Raw genomic sequence first — 22,778 nt, 5'->3', positions numbered from 1 at the left:
GGAGAAAATAAATGCGATGACACTCAATCTAAGAAACAATACCCTAACTCTATTAGAAAATTTGTTTTGGCAGGCAGGTGTCAGAAATCTATGGCCATTTCTTAATAGAAGAATTGAATTATACTGATTAGAGAAATCACAGTTGACAGTTTGAAATGAATGGTTAATGTAAATGCTATAACTTGGAAGGAACTTAAAAGAATTTGAAATGGTATTTAATTATAAAGACTGAATCTTGGTCACGAAAATCGTTTGGTATAATGAATGCAATAAACTAAATAGATATGGATTGCTAAATGAATTGCTGTTTAATGAAGTATTCTTGTTTAAGGGAAATTTTCACAACTCAGCTTTTGAAAGAAAAGCTAAAGCAAGTTCAGTTTGGTTTGCCCATGGCTTTTCAAATTTTATCAACAGATGTTGATATATCATAAGGGTTCATACTTTTTCTGATACCATAGCAGTCTTTAGTTTAGTGCCTTTATCTTTATTTGCTATATTTCATGGCCTTAGATGAATCCTGTTTTTCTTTGGCTGTGCGAAGCTCATCTCGAATTTGATACCTAAGATTTGATTAATTATTAAGTCATGTAAATAAGTTGATATTGATATAGGTATTGGTATTGATATTGACGTCGAAATTGATATTGGTATTTATAACGTTGTTAATATTGATTTTGAATATATTGTTACTGATATTGTTACTGATATTGATAATGATATTGATAATGATATTGATAATGATATTGATAATGATATTGATAATGATATTTATAATAATATTGATAATGATATTGATAATGATATTGATAATGATATTGATAATGATATTGGTGTTGATTTTGATATTGATAAGGATTTTGAAGATATTGCTATTGATGCTGATAATGATGTTGATATTGATATTGATTAAAAAACTGTTTGCCGGTCTGTCATAAAATGTTTGATGATAAAGTGCGTATAGGCATAGGAGTATTCACTATTTGGTGATTAAAACCGAGCGGTTCTAGGTTGATACTCCGAGTTTCACACTTAATGCGGTCATCAGGTAACTGTTCCTGGTGATCGGCATTAGGTACTGTATGTTCGGAGTAGCAACTTAGAATCGTCCTGTTTTGAAACAGAATAGCGATATTGATATTGACGATGACATTGATATTGGCATTGATATTGGTATTGATAATGACATTTATAATTATATTGACAATGATATTGAAGATATTGTTATCGATAATATTGTTGAAGATTTTGATATCAACATTGATTTTGAAAATACTGAACATATTTAAAAAATGAAGATATTGATGTTGATGGAAGCTGCTATGTTGTATTTGCAGATCCTATCGTAAAAGATTTTATCAAAAGCTTGCTGACTGCTGTAAAAACATTGTACATTGATAAAGCTTCTTTCTAAGTGTTGTTTCTGTGCTTATCCAAGTAATTATTTGTCGCAATGTACTGACTAATTTACGGATCGTCGAACGTCTGCTGAGGGATGGGATTTCATTAGAATTCTAATCCAGGAAATGATTAGTTTAAGTATGATATATTGAGATAGGTGCTCAAAAACAGGAAAGATTAGCCCGTAAATTATCAATCGAGGGTTAACTCAAATCCTAAAAGCAAGGTATTATTTTCCAGGTTAATTACTATCAAAGAGAGCTTGATGTGTATAAAAAGGAGAGAGAAATCATTATGAACGAAGGTTCCATTGATACTGCATTAGCAATCTCGTTAGAGGATAGGCGTAAAGCGTATAAAGGGTAAGTATCACGTCATATTCGATAATTTTTCTAATTGACTTTTTCAGGAAATTCATAATCAATCTTGGATCAAACAGGAGTATCAGCCGTTTTTTGATTTTCTTGTAAATCATTTACACGTGAAATTGTACTTTACATTAAATCGCAGTCAGTGTTGCTATATCTGTCTTTAAGGGGATAAACTTTCAGTTCAGTTCAGTTCATATATTAATAATTCCACTACATACAATTTAATAATAACCAACAAAACTACAAGGAAATAAGACAATGTTCAAAGGAGATTAATACAATGATACCGAGTCTCGTATCGTATCGAAACTTTTTTTAAATCAATTACTTTTGCACCGATCTTCACACTACTAAAGCGTGCAGCTCATCACGGTTGCAGTTCATCAAAACTTTGATTAAAGAAGATATTCTGGAGTTTAGGCGTTCTTAATATGAAGAATTAAGGCCTAAAAAGTTGTTGACTTTCTAAGGTGTAAGAAGCAATTTGATAAGAGCGATATTTTCATCACCACAACTGTATCGACATAGGACCATTAGTATTGTGAGAATTCTATTTGAAAGTCTTAATTTTTGAAAACTTGTTGGCAGTAACGCTTTAGTCACTGGAAGCTGTTCAGCTCAGATGATGAATAATGTTGTAATCTTTTAAATGTCAGTAGATTTTGATTTGGAAATGAAAGAATGCATTATCTTTGCAGTTAGAAGGTTCCATAAGAAATTCTGAATATCATTTACTGTGTTCTTTGGCAGGCAAAGCAAACTATATTTAATTTGGCAAGAAGGTCAAAACAATGCATTGTCTGTGCGAGTGTCCATCCAAGAAATTCTATCATAGCTATAGCAAAACCTATTTGCTTGATTTATCTGGCTTTTTTTATATTCTGCAGAGAAAACGAAGCATTAAGACAATTGGAGCAAGCAAAATCAGACATGGTTAAATTGAACAACCAATTATTAGAAGCAGTACAGCAGAAATTGGAATTGTCAGAACAGCTGGAAATGTGGCAGGTGACTATCGTACTTTTTGATATCATTTTAGACTTCATATCTGATTGAAGATCTCTTAGTCTTGGGAAATCACATCACGTTGAGTTTGAGAAAGAGAAGAAGCACCAAGCTCTAAAATGATCAATCCAAAACTTCAGTTATCCCGAAAAATGAGATTAGACTGCTATCCTACCAGGTTCTCTCCCTTTTTTTAGTGGGAGTGTCCTTTGCCTCATCATGATTGGTTTTCTTCTTGAAACGTCCCCTTTGATAAAATAAGTTAACTGTAAACAGCGATTATATATAGCTAGCGAATGGATTTAGCACCAGAATGAAATAAATTAGTTTGATAGTTAAAGTACCACGTGCAACGTACACATTTCATTGAACTATAAACAGCCCCTCCGCTTTATCAAATCCTTCCTAAATTCTTCTCTATTTTCTGTCAACTTTCTTTTCCTCTATTCGTACTTTTTCGTCACTTTTCCTTCTTCCATTTCTTTCTCGCATTCTCTTCTTCGGTAACAGCCTTTACTATGCCAGCATTTTAGCATTTTTCTTCCTTATTACCCATCTCCTCATTCTATGTCATTCTGTTTGGCATTCATCAACGTATTCGTCATTTATTTCTAAAAAATCATCTTTCCTTCTTCCTTTTTTCTAAATCTCTCTTATTACTTACGTCTCCCACTTATCTTTTTCACAATCATCTAAGCCTCTCTATCGCTCTTTTTTCCATTTGTCTCTAATGTTCTCCTTTGTCTACTTTTTCTTCTTCTTACATTTTTCCTCAATCATTTTCCTTATTCGCCTTACGTCTTTCTAACCATAATCTTAATTTTTCTCCTTTCTCTTTTTGGTTTTCATTTACTTAAATGGTCCGTAGAACGCTAGACCTACTAATAATTTGTATTCTCTATTCTTTATCTTCTTTTTATAGAGTTCTTAAGTTATGACGTCACGAAATATATGTTTGAAATTTTTGAATTTTACTTGTAAGAGCATCACCAAAGCCTCTAAATGTGCCAACTCAGTAAGATGTGTTTCTGATCGGATGATATGTTGCCAAATATGCACCGGCTCTTTCTTCATCAAGCCTCTTTACTTCTGTCTCTGTTCATAACTTAATGAATAGAGCCAAAATAACAGAAACCCGTTAGCAAACTCCAAATTTTTCATTGACAATATCTCACCCGATTTTTGCCAAATTTAACTGTTTTTTCTTTTTAGAAGTTTTTCATGGTGTTCTTTCATGTTGTTTAGTCAAAACTCAAAAACTCTAGAACTATATTTTATGACGTCACACTAAAAGATCTTCCCTCTTTTTTTCTATCTTAAGGCTACTCTTCAATATAAGTGTTTTTTTGTATTTGTTGCTATCCTAGAACAATGTTTTGCCCTATAATCCGAAGGTTTTAAGTTTATGACACTAAGAAGCTATGCTTATCGAAGCCTGCCTGTCAATATGACCATGGCTCGTGATTTCTACACAAGGATTTACAGAGAGCTGTAAATGTCCCCCACTCTTAGTTAAAGGTAGAAATGGCGGGGGCTCAAACCCCAGACCCTTGGATCTGTAGTTCGTTACCCTATCCACCGGACCAGACTTCACCTCTATAAATGTTAGATCTAAGTTGAAGTAATTTACAGATGTTGCGCCTGTTTGTGTTGCAGGTCGACATGGCAGCACTTATCGAGAAACAACTGAACAAGACGCCGGGAAAACAAGAGAGCAAAGGACACAGGAAATCAAGGCTATTTACGGGTAGATGGTCTTGGTCCTCGGCGACAAAAGCAAGCTAGGGTTATGTAATTACAAATTAAATGCAAAGTAACACTGTCGTCTTGTGAAGGCTGAACAGTGTTGTATTATATTCTTGTTTAGAATGTTTAGAAATATCAAAATAAATTTATTTGTATCTTTAAATTGAGGGGATTCGATCAATCAGTAGTGATTAGAATGATTGGTGTGATTATGATTAGTGATTATGATAAGTGATTATATTTTTGTGTACATAGGCCGTTGTTTAGTGATAATTTTATTTAAGTTTTGCTTTAAGCAAAGATTGGCACCAGGTCAGCGGGTCTGTATGGCAAAATTGGTCCATAAAAATTCGGGGATTGCCAGCAGGCTGGATAAGTGAATTAAAAATGGATGGAACTAGCTGCATTCCGTTGCAATCAACAATTTGCAAACTTTAAATATCACGCGAATCATATTTTTAGATTCATGAATGCATCTTTTACTGTGAGAGCTGCTTTGATGGTCAAGCAATGGTCCCTTCACCTATCATATTTTTGTAGAATCCGAGAAAAATTGGGGCAACGTTTTCCTGATTTGATTATTTTAAAAATGCATTGGCTGAAATCCAACATCGTTTGCCACAAATCCTTATCCAATTTTTTTTCTTAATTTTGTTCCTAATAACAATTTTTATCAATTTGACCCCAAAAGTCACACAGAATTGAACAATAACAAATAATTATGGTTTTTTGCTTTGGTTTTTAAAAAAGATTTCTTGAGCGAACTAAAGTAGCTTAAGATCAAAAATACAATTTCCTTTTATTTGAGACCCTACAAGTTGGCCGAAATATTTATCCTCAGAATTTATTGTAACCCGTTTAGATATCATTTTGAATGCTAAACCTTTTTTATTTTGCTTCTGCAGTGGTGGATTTAATCTGTTTGTTGGTTTAATGATAATAATTTCTCATACATTGTTTAGTAAGTTAACACAACTATTTATCAGTGATTTGTTGCTTGATATTTTTGGCAAGAAGTAAAAATCTAAAAAGCGATCATGCATGTAATTAGCTATCTCAAAATCACTTACGTTATTTGATGTTGTTTTCTATATTTTTCATTTCAAAGCTTTTTGAAAGCATGCCTCATTAAATAATATTTATGCGAGAAAGATTTTACGTTATTATTGATAATTTTATTTTACAATACGAACTCCGCTTAATGTTAACAGGTTTGCCCAGAAATAAAGCGATATTAATCTAGACAATTGATATTTTCAATACTAGATAAATGTGATACAGACAGCCCCAGTTTTATGTGTATTTAAGGCCTCCTAAGCTTATACAACCCCACATTAGACCCACATTAGACAAATAATAGTATACAAGATTGATAGTTGAAATATTTTATGAACTTGAATAGTCTAAATGCAGTAACAGTAGTTAATAAATCTTGCACCTCTTTGTATAAGTTTTGCTCTTGAACGTAATTTCGAGAAAAATGAATGCATTCAATTGAGTAGTGAACAACTTTTTCCTGTGCTTCACATGGAATCTGAACATTAAAAGATAACATCAACTTATTTAAGTATATTTTTTATTAACTTAGATATCTTTTTTGTTAACTTAACTTTCTTCTTTAGCTTGCTACCATATACTAATTTATTTTTCTACGCACTACAATGTATGTTAGTATAAGGTGTAATTGTTGTATTTAATTATAACGAAACATTCCAAACCGAGTTATCTATATCGTTTTTCACTATCAATTAGGTATCCGTGGATATCCCCAGGTACTCAGCAAAAAAATACGAAAGAAGACAGGGGTGCTTTTTGGAAAGTAATTGATCCATAAATATGCCCTTGCCCCCCTACCCGTAATAAAATTTTGGAATACAGAAAAAAGTGAAAAAGACCTTTTACTAAAACGAGTCTTCATTCTCGCTTATCGTGCGATTCAAAGATTGCCCACTTGAGAGGTCTGGGACCCAACTTCACTGTCTCCCACTGCCTGGAGTTTTCGAGAATTCAACTGAACCTAATTGGATCAATCAATGACATATGCTATTTATGAAAGAAGAATACTTTTTAGAAGAAACTGAAATTCATAGATGTTCTTTGAAGGATTATGATTGATAAAAACTAAACCAATCAAAGGTGCCTTCTTTTTTAATGGTTGATTTCTCCCGCATTGTCATCAAAGTTTGAAGAGAGATATCAAATTGAAATAAGTGGACAGGGGATCACAAAGTTTGCTGCTTCGAAGTTTCCACTCTTTATTGAAATCAGGTAAAAAATTTGTAGGTTAGCGTATCACCTAGGGTACCCTGGGAACCAGACTCACTTTATATAAAAAAAAGAGTTTGGTACCCAGAGTAAAACCTAGGGTAGATATTGAAAGATTCACGCAAGCCACCACAGAATATTATAATGCTACCCAGCATGTGATTAGAGTTGGGTCTAAGGTTTTACATGCTTTTAATTGCATTCTATTTCAGCTTGGTAGGTCTTTCAGTTAAAACCACTAGTTTTTATATAACTTGTCAAAAGTTTAAAAATTGGTCCCAACTTCAAATTCTAGATTTATATCAGGTGTTAACAGAATTTATTATCGTTTATAAGTTAATTCCTTGAGATATCCCCTTTCCCCCAAAAATCTTGAAAAGCTAAAGGTAATCGCAAATTTTTCGGTTCCCGATGGCATAGTAAACAGAGCTCAACAATCATTACAACATAATATCTTGATGCAAAACAACATATATATTGGCAGGCCAGGATGCAAAATTTTATGGCCAAGGTCTTTCACTTCTCGGTCTCTCCTCCACCTCAACTCCAACCAACCCTGCTGCCCAACTCATTATTCTAAAGGATTTTAACTCACTTTGCAGGATAAAGAATAGTAAACTCTTTCTGGCTTTAAATTTTCTCTATTTCGAGCAAGATTTCCAGACATTTTCAGACTGTTGTCACTATTCTCGTAATTCTCGTCTGCTTTCTTGTTTTTAAGCAGTTTTCTTCATCTTTCTCCAATTTTCTCCAATGCCCAGCAAATTCGCCAGTCCCTTGCAAGTTTGAAAGAGAGAAAGCTGCCGGTACTTTTTTTTAACAATAACTTGGCTGAAAAAACGAACATAAATAGCCAAAATAGCTTTGTGTGATGATCATAGTATGACTTAATAACGTAACAATTTCCTAGAATTTGGCCACACATTAATCAGCGTAAAGAGATTTATTTCAAATGATTGATCGTGTTAAAATATGTTACAATTCATAGTTTTTCCTGTAAGTACGAAGGAAAGCATTTGAGATATGACATTACGGTTTACATAAAACTTTATGTAAATGTGTTGAGGTTTTCCAATGCCTTGAATGAGGTTTCCCACCAGATTTTGAAACAATTCAATTGATTTTAATTTACAAAAAGAGTTAGTACTTTCTAAATATCATTTTTAGCTATAAATAGCTGTCATACTTCTAGCCAACAAGGGGAAGAAAATTTACTTTTGCCGTCAAGCAAAAGTCAAGCACCCATCTAACAAGTTCTAAAATCGGCAAGCTTTGTTTAGCAATTTCTTTGCTTAGATGAAACACTAACTGTCGCAAAGTTGGTGACCAAAAAGTCTCCATTCATTCATTTTGAGGCTCTTTCGACTTTTGTAAAATGTAACAATAAGCTCGTTTTAGCATCTTCACCTTTGTTACTGTTGATATTTTTAGCAAATGTCCAGCGTTAGGTCAAAATAGAAGTCCGTATTTTCTTATCCACTAAAGTGTAAAAGGAGTGAATTTTGGCACTGTGAGCCATTAATGACCTTTAAATCTTGTTACAGTTTTGGTAATGAAATGCTATGCAGCGTGATACACGACTTACACCTATTTCCTGGAAACGAATCCTAAATGGGATTAATGATGAATACCCCTGTCTTATGAATATAAACAAAGCCTACCGAGGGATTTAGCGGATTATTGCACCGTCTTAGCCAACAACCATTAAAGGAAACAGTCATTCTTTAGAGTGAGCTGTGTGATTTCTGGATTTATTATTTAGATCTGATAGCACATACCATCACGAGATAACAAAACGTCATGTTGCATTTTTATCACAAAATTCGATTATCGTATGAACGTTTGTCTGCAATGTCATATTAATCCAAGGCCTTATCTTAAAGATATCTTCAATGAAAAATGACGCGTGTATACGTTTAATTATAATTTGCTTTCGAAAGCTTGTATCAATGAAGATTAAGTAAACTGTAATTTTAAGAATAAGAGAGCTTACCATAGGATCATGGCGGCACTACAAAAAAGTACCACTCATTCTCAATATTTGTTTATTTTGAGCCATGTGGCTGTTATAAATTCTATTTTTGCCAATCCTTGTATGGGTATTGTTCTTATATAAGTCGGCATTGAAATTTCATACATTTGCATGCAATAGCAACCCAGTCGTATATTTTTAGCTTCTAACAATTTACCAGTTGGTTTGGTTTGCCATATATCGTTCAAAAGTTATGATGCTAGGTACAAAGAGCACTTTTAAGACACAACCAAAAAATGCATCTGTAAATGGGAAACCATTTCTTTCGCTAGTTTCAGAAGCAACTTCACTCTACTAACTGATGAGTTACCAAGTATGAGAGCATCAGGTTTAAGATAACAGGCAACAGCCTAGAATTATAAGCAATGTTGACAAATTCGAGCTTAATCTTAAAATGACCTAAGATACATAATCAGAACTAACTATTCTCGTAGTTGCCATTCAATTGTTCTTAAAGCTATATCGATTTTGATTGACGTTTTTGTTTGGGTTGGCAGAGAGTAGAATGAATTCAAAATATACGCGACTTTGAAATAACTCGATGTTTGAATCTAGTGAAGGTCAATTGAATGATGATTGAAGCCATTTTAATCCATGCACTGCACTACAGTCCAGCTGTAGTATATAAAAATGCAGTTTCCTAGCCACCTATCTGTCTTATCTCATTTTAAGTTCATTTTAATTTTTGAGATTCCACCACATAGAAAAATTATTCTTAAACTAGCATAAAATTATTTAGGAGTTACAATCATTAAAGGTATTGAAATGTTAATGACAAAATATAAGTAAAGATAACATGGAATTTCTTTTAAAGGAGGGTCTCCCTCAAAAGATAAGGCATCTCTTTAATCTAAAAATTTCAAATCATACACATCTTTAAATGTAAGGATTCTATAACATATAGGAAGGAATTAAAATGTTTGCTCTGCCAATATTTAGCAAATGATCAACACTTCAGTAAAGAACACACAACACACACACAGTACAGTTATGAAACACAGTGATAGAATATCAGTATCGTTTTAGGCTAAATTCCGAGGTCCCCTTTGCATCAGAACGACCAGGGCAACTGAGAGCTCTCAGAGACCCAGGTGCAAAACTGAAAGGTAAGGTAAGGTTCCCAATGATTATTATAAACCGAATAACTGTTTGCGCGACAACGCACTAAGATCAAATTAAAATACATCTTAGAATATTTCTCACTGTCTCTTTTGAAAACTTTTAAAAAATTTGCTATTTTTAAGCATACCTTGCTATGTTTGATCAATTTCCTTTCTGAAATAGAATTCATTACTTTATAAGGTCCTTACCTTAAAGTCTTAAGGTAAAGTAAGTCTAAAAGTCTTAAAGTAAGGTCTTAAGAAAGACCTTAAGGGCTTTAGGTAATTAGCCCCCTGCCCCCTCGGCATCCCTGAATACAACTACTTGTGTAAAGACTGTCTTGGAAATAGCTCATCCTTGTCAGGGGAAACATTATCACATTCAAGAAACGTTTGTAAAAATTTGATTAGCTTTTCCTGTTTCAAAATCTCAAAGTGGTAAACACAGAATCATAGGTAGTTTAATCCACATGGTATTTGTATTTCATGTGGAATAACATACTCTTATGGATTGATTAAAGATATTAAAGTTGTGGCACAAACATGGCAGTCTGCTTGTCAAAACATTTCTTATTGTGACAAGATTTATTAGGGCGACAAGCTAAACTTATGAAATAGGCCCACATTTGCAAAATAAGATATTCAAAGTGTAAGTATTTTGAGCAGAGGGTCGACTGTCAAACGACGAGGAATGGCAGGAGGATAGAAATGTTCAGCTAATGACCTGCGTTGTATCATTGGAAGCTAAAAAAACTAGCCTGTGTTCCAGACCCCTATTATCACTTACTATCAAGCACAAAATGACGTAACAGCATCTATTTAGCAATAATCCAACATAAAAGAAAGGACGTAGATTAACGGATATTTTTGGGAGAGTGTAGGGTAACAAATTTCTAACTGACAATAGGCCAATTGTAAAACTAAAATTGTTCTAACATACCTACAAAACATTAACATTATACGGTTTGTTATTTTCTTACTGAAAAGAAAATATTCTCATCATCAGCGTTATATAAGATTATGCTATTACGGTAGATAGGTTTTATAATTACAAATTAGATTTTCCGATTGCTCGCAAATTCTCCGACCAATTCAGAGATTTAAAAGACTCGGCTGGGTGTAAAAACCTCACCCTTCCAGCTTTTACAAGTTCTGGCCATAATAAAAGATAACAGATCATATGAAGATTTACCTTAAAATATGCGGAGAAATGAACGCGTTTTGTACCCGTATTAGTTATACTTAGTAGCTTAACATCTTATTTACTAATTGGACATAAAGCATGTAATATATAATGTGACAAGAATGAAGTGTTTTGTTGTAGGACCTTATAGTAAATAAAGCATGTAAGATGAAGTGTTTTGTTGTAAGACCTAAAATATCATATCTCATTAGTCCAACGTGTTTTCTATGTAAAAATATCAAATTCACTGAAATTAATTTGTAAAGTTGAGTGCCCTTTCATCTTCTTGGGAACGCAGGGTTTAAGTCCCATGGACAGAGTGAAAAAAGCAAAGGCCAAAATCAATGTCGATTGTCACAGAAGCAATCATCTATTCAAATCAGAAAGATAAGATACATTCGATGGCCGTAGTAGGATTAAAGAAGTAGATATTTCTAAAAAAGTTTATGAAACAGCATGAGACTAGAGATATAATTTCAAATCAAACTGGATAAGGAAATAAGAAATATAGATCATACAACGATCGCATCACAAAATGGTTTAAAAGTTTTTAAATTTTGTTCATATAAACTGAAGCAAAAATAATTTAAAATATTCTTACATGTGAAGAACAAGTTGAATCTAAATAAAGTTAGCCTCAAATCTAAGTCTCTTGCTGTAACAAATCTATACAAACCTTTAAGCCAGGTCAAAACAGCAATAATCCTTTTATATGCTTTATATTTGTCTTTTCACAGCTATATTTTAGCCACTTTGTTACAGATTTGATTGATTTTTTATATTTAGGAGTAAATTTCGGTTTTCTTTTGAACTATGTGGTCCAAATTAAAAAGTTCTGAAAATAGATCTTCTGACGTCATTACTTAATTCTGTTATAAAGCAAATTAAGTCTGAGCTCTAGAAATATGTTTCTTTTATAGAATATCAAAGCTCCGTGAAAGAAGAATTGATTAGATGATTTTCGAAATTCTTATGCGCATATAGAAAACCCTTTTTCCCAGCACGCTCTTTTTAGACAAATTGAAGACTGGAAAATAGAACTGGAAAGAGACAAACATATTGGTGCTGTCCTTATTGATTTATCAAAATCCTTTGACTGTCTACCAAAAAGCCTACTTTTAGCAAAACTACATGCCTATGGTGTAGATAAATTCGTCTAATAAGAAACAAAGAGTCAAGGTGAAAGGTCATTATAGCTCCTGGGTCAAACTTGAACAAGGAGTGCCACAGGGATCAATTCGTGAACCTCTTCTCTTCAATATTTTTAAAAACGAAAATTTTTATAGCCTTTATAAAGGGTCTTTATGTAATTTTGCTGATGAAAAAACAATATCTGTTACTGCAACAGATACTGATAAATTATTGCAATTTATAAAAGTTAACACTAAATGTCTTTTTGGTTTAAATCAAATGAAATGATTGCAAATCCAGATTGCACTCCAAATATCATGCTATGACAATCAGCAGCAAAGATAAGAATATAAGTGAGTTTGAAATTGACCAAGAATTGGCAATAAAATTGGAGAAAAGCGTTACTTTGCTTGGTGTTCAGATCGATGAAAATTTAAAGTCTGAAGCTCATTTTGAAAAGATCTGTAAAAAAGCAGCTAAGCAGTTAAATTCTTTACCAAAGATTGGCAAGATTTATAGGCGATTGAGAAAAAATATAGTTATGGATTCATGTTTACTTTGTCACTTCAACTGTTGTCTATTGATATGGATGTTTGTGGAAAAGGAAGTCAGCATAAGCAAGAGAAAATTAACGAGAAGGGAATTTCTACTAGTCTATTCGGACTATTACATTCTGCAATCTGAGAGAAAACTATGCATGGCAAGTTTCTTGCAATGTATGTGATATTCCTGACGTGAACAATAAATATGACCAACAGAAAGACTCTTAACAAATTGATTTCCATAAATATAACTCTTCTTGAAACGATCGATCGTATTTAAATCAAGAAACGACGGTGTCGGCCTTTTGTGTTGATTAGAAATATTTTCCTGGCCGGAGCTTCTAGCAGCACAAACTTTTTCAGCTGCTTCGTTACAACTGATGTCTTCGTTACAGTTAGTTTGATCATGATATCAAAATAGTTATTTTTCCTAAGGAAAGCCTAACTATGGCCTGAGTGAAAATTCTTTGTGACCACGGCGTAGAAAATCAACAAATTATAGAAAACATAAGGCTCTAAAAGTTCAGGTCCTGCCATTTCTGACGAGCAGGAATGCCATTGTTCTCTTCCATTGTGAGGCAGGACCAAACACAGGGCTACAAGGCGTTTGCCCATTGTTTGGCAGGACCAAACATAGGGTATACTCTTGCCTACAAATATTGGGCAGGACTTGCCACAGAGCTACATTTTTGATAATACCAACTTACTTACAGGATACCCGATATTCCTTTCCGGTTACAATATGACACCCTGTGTGCCTAAATTGAAAAAGGGAACAGTCATGAAGAATAAGTGTAGAATGAGGTAAAAGATGCCCTTCAATCAGGCATGAAATGATTTCAGAACATGAATTAATTTTTTCTTATTTTAAAGATTGTTATCTTTGGAAATTTGTGATTCTGCCCCGCAGGACAAACAGGACCTTTGGCTTCTCCATTGATTGCTTACTAACTCAAAAGAAACTACCAGTCATATCCAATCAGTTAAATTTTTAGCCCTTGAAGTTTATAAAACACTTAGCAACCTTTATCCTGTTTTCATGAAAGACTATTTTGTATCTAAAAACAACAGGTTACAACCTTCGACTCAGAACCACCTTGACATCCCAAAAGCCAGAACTACCAACTGGTATCAGATCATTAATATTTCAAGGACTTAAAATCTGAAATTCACTCCCAGAATTAATGAAGACAGTACACAATTCAAGAATTGAATTAAAACTTGGTTCCTCAAGAACAGTGGACACCCCCCCCCCTCCCTCTGATTCCAAAAATCACTTTAAAAGCGGCATTTTGTGGCAATCAAAAGGGCGTGGATCCCTAATTTTCCATTGCTAAACTCGTCTTTGCCCCAAAATCAACTATCAACCTTTGAGTATTAAAGCTTGGGAGAGTTCTATGAAGTAGAAAGTTGGTTTTTTTAGTTATAAAAATGCATTTTGCTGAAATACAGTGGACTACAGCCTCATATCTCTTTGGCATAACACCCTGATATTGTAGCTTTGTATACCCACTTTTGAAACCTATAAATGCACTGCAATACCGGTTGTAGATAGTCTAGAGTTTTCTCAAGCCCCCCAAAGAGACAAAGAACTACCTAAGCCATAGTAGCAAGGACCCAGCCTTTCAAAATACACTCAACCTTTGATTGTGTCTGACTCCAAATACTGATTTTTCACAATTTTATCATTACAAAATGGAGGGTTTGCCTAGAAGATGAATGCTGTTAAAGCAAATGTCAAAAGCAGTTTCCTGTCCAATGTAATAAAAACCAATAGAGCTTTATGAGAACAGTTTAATAAATCTATTGTTCTACCCATAAACAATCTGATTTAAAATTTAGAATTTGGTTTTAGAATTTAATATTAGAATTTAGAATTCTTTCCTGAATTTAATATAATTTTGGATTATATTTCTGGGTAAAGACCTCCGTTTAGAATTATTCTCTCTAAGCAACGCTTCCTAAAGTAAGCTATTTAAATAAATTCGATATCTCTGCTAATAAAGGGTTTTTCTATTTGGATTTGCTTCATTATTAAATTTTTCTAAAGCTTTAATGTTTGTAAGTAGTCTTCTTTCTGAAATTACAAAATTTCACTAAGAGCTTCATGAAAAATTAGACTTCCATAGGATTAATATATCCAACAAATATATCTTTAAGCCCCAGTTTAAAGATTTTTCTTAGTTTTAATGGTGTGCAGCAAAATCAATATCTTCTACAAAATTCTTTAATTGACCTCATTTTCCAAAAGCTTATTTTCAAATCTGAGTCATTTTATCATAAAAATGCTTTAGAATTAGCCCTCCTCCACTCCAAGGTCTGGCTTTCTCGAATAAAGTCACCTGGGCCTGTGTGGTACCAAGAATCGAACTTTGGGGTCATCACCAGAAGTAAAACAGGTTCGACCACCAGGTCCTTTGCCCTCTTTTGACAAAATGCTAGAAATGTCCCTTTGCAAACATACAATGTTATTAGACTGCACCAGTTATTCTTTATTATCGGTTTCTGAAAACAGTTCTTGCTAAGGCTGATTTTGATACCATTTTACCTGATGTCAAACAAACCGAAGTTTGTAATACTAACTTACAACTCAGCTGAGACAATATAGAAAGGATTGATGGTTAAAAGGAAATAGCTCCATGCCCCCATAAAACTGCAACTAGCTCCTCAAAATTTTAGCCTCAATTTTAAGCTTTCTAGCAAAAGAAATTTACACGTAAATACAAACTTGAATAAATAAATAATTAAATTTTCAAACAAGCCGCCAAGTTTAAAAACGGCCATGGCTTTTAGTGATCACAGCCATATCTCGGACAGAGTCAATCTACAGGCTTAAATCTTGACATCAAACGAAAGTTTGATATATATGGCAGAAAGCCTAAATTTTATCTGAATTTAGCCTTTCATTGTTATGAAAAAAGTTTGTGGCCTCCCGAAGGATTACCCTATGATCATTTTTTGTTCTAGTTACAAATTTGGTCCAAAGGAAGAATCGAGTACAGCAAATGGCACAAAAGTAAATAACAAAGGAATTGAAGGAATCTAAATCTAAATAAACTTCAACTACTGTCGAATTAAATATATAGCCTCCTGTCTTCTTTTGACAGTAAGGCAATCCAACATTTGTTTCACAAGCATTCCAATTTAGTGAACACAGCCCTGAAAGAGATCTCTATGACCCTATCGTTTTGTCGCGTGTGATGCTGAACTCTTTAAATAGCACAGTTTCTCTAAAAAAGACCGTCCCATTATACAAAAAAAACCGGCATGTTATTTTGACAGTTACTATTATGCCATATATATTTTGGTACAAGCTGTAATCTTCTCATTACTCAAACATGAGGTGTTGTATGTTTTCGGCAAGCTGTCTACACTGTTTCGCTTCTCTTGTAGTGATTGCCTGCCGGGTTGTACTGTGTCACAGATGTGACTGTGATTTACACAACAGAAGTAGAAGAGGAAGGACTTTGCTTTTGTGGATACAGCTTGGCTCTTGTATTTGTCTCAGCTCTGGCAAAGCCAAAAATTGTTTCTTATCGAAAAATGTAAGCTTTTACTCAAATGAACAAGAAATTTTCCCTTGATTCTAAGTAGATAGTTAGCTAGGTACCTGAAAGTGTTCCCGGTTACCCAGAACGCTCTACAACGTTTGAAAACAGTATGTTACGTTAAGAACAACAGAAACATCTACGTGTTTTTTGAATACATTGAAATTGATGGCAGACTATGGAAGAAACATCCGAGAATTTATTGGTTCTAATTTCCCTGTACCAGATACAGAATGGATCAAAATTTTCTGTACCACTTGTCAAAAGAAGAACCAATCACATTGTCTTGGGCTTCATCAACAATCTTACTGAAAAGTCTCGATGCCATCGCCCTTGGCCTCTTTTGATATTCATTAATAAGAACGTAAATGACGTCTATTATTTTTAAACATCTGTAAATAACTATTCCAATTTAAAGAGAAAATAATTACAAATTCTTACGCACAATTTTTTCATAAAAGCTCGAGCCTTTGTCAAAAGTTAAGAATAAAATAAAAACAAGCTGAGGCTAAGCTAATGTAATGGAATTTGAATAATATTTCATCTCAAAGCGAGGATCTTTTTCGCCATCTAGTGGTTTTTTGATAAATTTTCAAACTTGTCGGCCAACAAAGGATGACTCACTCATTTTGATGGAAAATGGGGTCTGAACACTCACCTACGACACAGTAAATAGCCACCGAACTGATAACACTCTTAGAATATAAGAACAAATTAAGAGAAATCCAGCCTCAGGTTTTCCAAACACTTAAAAACAGCCAGCCTGAACTTCAATTTACTGGTTGATACAAAAAAGAGTGTAGTCTATTCGTAGTATATTATCTACATGACTTAGCTCTTGCCATGTAAGTCAATACACACTTTTTATCTAATAGTTTATCTTAGTCTTGGCTGAAACTTAATGTTCTTAAATATTTGTGATTATTAGGCTAAAACTGTTTTGGAAGAAGAATTCCAATCCTTGCTTCTGTCTATCTTTCACGAAAACAATAAAAGTCGGACTGTTGATTCGTGTCTGGTTACTACTTTTAATCACAATTTCTTCAATAATTAGACTTATTAAATCATTATACTTTGGACATATTCTTATAAAGTTTATGCTAGTTTAAAAGTATGATAGTGCGTCTAATATATGTCAAAATTTGCATTTATTTTAAAAATTCCACAAATCAGGACTATACTGTATCAAAAGTGCGTAAAAAATTTAATTTCAACACCAGAAATTTCTAGTATTTTTTCAATTTTTCCCAAAAACTAATTTAGATTACAATTGTAATTTTTACAGATTATCCAGTCTTTGTTTTAGAATCTAGAAAAAGCTTTCAGTGATCTTTTGATCAGCAATACAATTGCTTAAGAAAGAAAACCAGCATTTAAAAAGGTTGCAAATACCTTTTTAGCAGCATTTTAAAAAATAACCAAGAAACTGCCAACGGCCGTGTAACTGGAAGGTATCATTAATAAAACATATCAAAATCATTTTACATAAATCTTTCTAAACAGAATAATTTTCAAAGTAGCCATATTGGTACCCCCTTCTCTTGGATCAAAATTTGGTAGTATCTGCAAAAGAACACATTTCTGCAAGGATATTCAGGGGGTAATAGTCATTCTAGGAGAAGTCAAAATATTTATATTACTTACAAGTGGGTTGGCAAATTCCAATAGAACGAGCCAAACTTTAAGCATTTGATGAAAACATAAAGGAATTATCCATATTTCTTTCGCTTGCTGATTAACTGCAGTAATGTCAAACGCAATTAAGGACTTCATCTCAAAACGTCAAGGTTTGTCATAATGTCATTATACTCAAAGTATGTAAAGCTTTCAATTCCCATGATATTCTTTATATTTAGTTATCTATCAAGTATCAATTAAGGAACATAATGAAAAGAAAAGGAAAAGTCATTTTCTGAGAATCACCAACCCATTGGTTTTCTAAGTTGACAGTCTATCATGATAGTCAAGACGTAATTAACTTATTTGAGAGAAAGAATATGAGATATAATTTAAGAAATCCTAGCAAGATGCTGAACAAAATTGATAATGCTTAAGTTGATTTTATTGACCTATAATTTTTTTGTCTTATCGTGCAAATCTATACCACATTCATGCGTATAAAACGTGATTAAATTGTGATATGTATTTGATGAAAAAGATATATGTTAGCCGTTGTCAAAATTGATTATCTTTAATAGAGAATAAAAACTTTAATTTAAAATCTAATTCAAATTAAATGGTTTTAATCATGGTCACAAGCAAAAGAATGCATTATCGTGAACATTAGGTTACTTAACATTTAATAAATGTCTCCTATCTTAATTTGGATTTGAGTAATTTCTTACCACGGAAATAAGGGGACAGACAAGACAGTGATTGAATTAAAGTAGTCTCATCATTTGAATTTGTTCAGATAAGATAACAGTGGAAAGATTGGAACAAAATTTGGCATTTGTCTTTTTGCTTTTTTCATTCATTGCAGACTTTTGCTTGATTTTCTAATTTTTGCTACACTATGTTTTTAACGACTACTTATAGCGTAAAAGCAATGATTTTTTAAGGATTTGTCCTTAACTGGTTTCTCTTGTAAAATTCGGTACGTGTGAAAGCGCAAAGGGGGCCTCACATCAAAATGTTGCAAAAAGCAATACCAAAAAGTAAAAATCTTTTTTCATTGGCAAAGGGTGTTTGAAGGGCCACCCTAGCACTACGTTTCCTGCTCTTAATCTCAAGGGACACAGTTCTTAGGGGCAGGGGAGCTATACCCTACATCAAGTACCAATATTTCAAAAGTCTTTTAAATATTTCCTCTTTGACGCTTAACTTCAGGAAAACACTGTCTTTAGTCCCCCTTTATATCTCTAATGCGCCCCTGATTAGAAGCATGCTCGGTGGCTTCTGGACAACATGAGAATGCATATGCTGCTAAAAAGGAATGGATTATTCTTGCATTTTCACATTTTCAGTGGTTAGATACCTACAAATGATTATTTTGAGGTGGTTTTCTAAACTTTCTTTATATAGGATTACATAAGTTGAATGGGTCGATTTGCCCAAATGTCAGTAGCCATCAGTTCTGCCTATGATGAGCGATAAAATTATCATCTTAATCTCCTTAAAACCTCCCCCAGAAGTATTAAGCTCTTGTAATCTTTTGATTTGGTCTTCTGTTTTCTTCATTATGGTGGATATTTTTAGTTTAGAATATATGCGTTAGAGATTTAGATACAAAGCCAGCCCATAATCACAACGCCCTCCACCCCAGAACAAAGCTGATCGAGAAAATTCCATAACAGCTCTCCAGCAGAAGTCAATTGAACAACACCAAGGCTCTGAAAATTGTACTTAGTAACACCCTTTGGTTGAAGCAACGGCAACAAATTGGGGAGGGGGATATGAGGTGGGGTTTTAGAGAGATTGCTGTGTTTCACAATAATGCTTTTAATCTTGAATTTTTAATGGTCAGTCAAAAATTCTACACTGATAGTTAGCACTGAACCTTTTCCAATTCTCCTACCCTTAATTGAATCCATTAATATGATCAACACGATGCAAATGGGTAGAAGAAATGCTATCGAAAAAATTAATTCTAGTTTAAGAAATCTTTTGAAAGGGAGCTCAATATTCTCTCGTATTGATAGATTGGTGGCGTTGCGAAAGCAAAGCACGTATTTACTGAATGAATGAATGATAAGATAGGGTAAGGAATATAGCTTTTTTTTGACTTTGAGAACAACATATCAAAAGGAAGGGCACTTGGTACCTCTGATTACGCTGCTGTAAACAAGCTTCTGTAATTGTCCAAATGTAATTGTGCTGATGTCTGTTTTTTCCTTCCATCATTTTGTTCCCCCCGAAAATTTTGTGCCCGTCTATGTTTGCCCTTCGCTCTATGCCCCCTTATCTCTCCCATGTTTGATTCTGCCAATCGATCTGAGCAGCTGTGCTGTCATTTGTTGATCTGGAAATTTAACTCCAGTGAATATATTTGATCTTCAAGGGTAGTATCTTGAGTTGGCCAAAACCTCTCTCGATAACGGTTAACAGAACATACCAAGGTCATCAAGTATTCAAACATTATATTGGCTAAACTTAGTAATGCTATTGTAAAATTAGCAACATGGAACATATCACCAAGAGAGCCAAAAGTCCATTTCGGATTGAGGTCTGCCTTAACATGCTAACGATCGTAAATTTGTGCAACAAGTACATTAGGGAACAAATCACAAATATGCTGCCTTTAAATGTTGTTTAAAAGTTGATTTTTGATACAAAAAGTTGGTTTTCATTTTTCACTTTTCCTTGACAGATATTTTACATTGTAATTTAGCTTGTAAGATCTGTCCTGAAAATTTTTCTGAATATTAGCTATTGGGGAAAGTTTGAAACAATGTCCAAAAAACTGCAAGTGCAAGAAATAGGAACACTTTTGCAACTCCATGTAGCATTTTCAGCTCAGTAAAGTCATAGTTTCTCTTTTACAACTGTTGCTAAAGCTCTTAAAAGAACTTGAATCTATTATTTTTTTAGAAGCATCCATTTGCTTAATTCAACCAACGGACGCTTTAATCTTTTTTTGGATGACAAACAAAGTCGAGAAAAAAAGGTCCATGCTTCTAGAATTGCCTATGAAAACAGCATATTACCACTTTGGAAAATCATTAAGATTTCCACCTGGCCTTTCAGCTTCAATCTGAACAAAACATATTTTCAAATTTAAAGGGATAAAGCAAGAAATTAATTCACAATCGTAACTTTTATTCTTTGTTATTTCGTGGGTGTTCTAAAATCGTATCTTGTTTTTCTTAAGCAATAATCCACAGTAATTAGTTAATATATTACCTACTGTTTTCATTTTCATGAAATAATCTATTTTCAGGATGTTTTCGTTCCATTTTAATTACTAGGCTGTGCAAATTTTCTGCTCATAATAATTCTTAATTTTACTATATTAATGTATCAGGTTTATATTGCATTCTCTAATCATGCCAATCTCCGTTTCTAAGGCATCGTTTTTACATTGAAATTGCTTCTTAATTTCGCAGAGTTTGCCACAATGAGAGGAGGATAAATATGTTTTTATATGTATTCTACTCGATGATTCGAGATACAATGATTTTGCCCACAAAGCATCATTGAAATATAAGGAAAATGATATTTTGCCAAAAACACCATGTGCAGAAAATTACATCATTTGTTTTCTGAAAATAGTGGTTTTTTGGAATTAATCAAGTTTTTCAAGAGAAAGAAGCATTTTTTTCAAATAAATCCTGCAAAATGAGTTTATTATCGTGATTTTGGGCTGAGAGGGTTCGTGCAAATAATCCCCAAGCAATAAGCAATTGTCAATTGAATGGGATAGAATAGTAGATAAAATATCCGTTTTTCTGAACCAAGGCACCCTTGCCCCCAGCATATGTTTCGTCTCTCGCTGTTTAATATTTGTTCCCACCTAGCATCCAAAGGTAGTTTCTAAAACACTGACAAGCTTTGCTTACTGATCAGTGCCCTGGTCCTTCCTTCCGATTATTTCTACGCCTGGAATTGGGGAGGTCTCTCGAACCCCAGACCCTTGGATCTGTAGCCCGCAACCCTAACCACTGAGCCATCCTCGCACCTAATTTGCCCTGTTTAATATGTTACAGGATTCTGAATACAGTGTGTTTAATGGTAGCACTATTGGGTGGGGATGCATGGGCGGAGGGATCAGCATTCCATTGAGTCTATTATGAATTTGCAAAACTCAAGAATCTTTATGAGGTCTTAAACTATTTTTTACAAAAATCGCCAAGTAGCCAAATTGTCTTTCCGTGTAAATAAATATGACGCATAAGCAAACAAGACAGTTGATTCTTCTAAAAGGGATCTGCTGAAGACAAGTGAATTGGTATGGAATATAGTTTGATCACTACATACGTGAAATTTTATGGTTAGAGACTTCTTTTCTCTGGTAATTGCTTTTATGGCTGTAGCCTAAAGTCTGTTTTCTTTTTTTCACACTGCATAGACATGGTATCGTTAAGGGCTCACCTGGTATTTTTGGGTAATTTTTTAAGTACTCTTACCTAATGTGCGGGGATGTTGGTGTTCCCAAGAAAGCATTTAGGAATCATAACCTGGCATGCTATTATGTCTGGGGGAAACTAACGCTGAAAAAGACTTCAAAATCTCATGCCTTGACAATGTATGAGAACAGGGGTGCAATCCTAAAAAGTTGGGAAGAGAGGCTGTGCTGTAGGCAATTTCTAAAGGCCACACTCGTGACCACACCATTAAAATACCCAATATACTTGAATTTGTGTTAGAGACTCTTCATTGTGTTTAGATGTCATTCAAACTATTTTATGTTACAAAATGGCTGATAAGGAAATTGCTCATTCACGAGAAATCGATATTTTAAAAGAGGGTTTCAAGCAAAGAAAGCGTCCAACCAATAAAACTCACTAGTTAAGGG

The 22,778-nt window shown here is 33.7% G+C and overlaps 1 protein-coding gene across 2 annotated transcripts in view; it reads left to right on the top strand.

Moving 5' to 3' along the window:
• Positions 1-7,375, top strand: part of LOC135683302 (BICD family-like cargo adapter 1) — a 33,319-nt gene extending 25,944 nt beyond the window's left edge. The window contains exons 9-11 of one of the 2 annotated variants that reach the window (XM_065198520.2): positions 1,642-1,763; positions 2,660-2,780; positions 4,434-7,375. In XM_065198520.2, the coding sequence (XP_065054592.2) occupies positions 1,642-1,763; positions 2,660-2,780; positions 4,434-4,562 (372 nt within the window). In that variant the 3' untranslated portion in view covers positions 4,563-7,375. The remainder of the gene's footprint in view (positions 1-1,641; positions 1,764-2,659; positions 2,781-4,433) is intronic. The other variant, XM_065198521.2, reaches the window with a different exon arrangement.
• Positions 7,376-22,778: the final 15,403 nt, after the last annotated feature.

This window comes from Rhopilema esculentum, chromosome 7 (genome assembly GCF_057945365.1).
Source record: "Rhopilema esculentum isolate cy_ngs chromosome 7, ASM5794536v1, whole genome shotgun sequence".
Taxonomy (NCBI): Eukaryota; Metazoa; Cnidaria; class Scyphozoa; order Rhizostomeae; family Rhizostomatidae; genus Rhopilema; species Rhopilema esculentum.
This window is presented reverse-complemented; position numbering and strand designations above follow the sequence as displayed.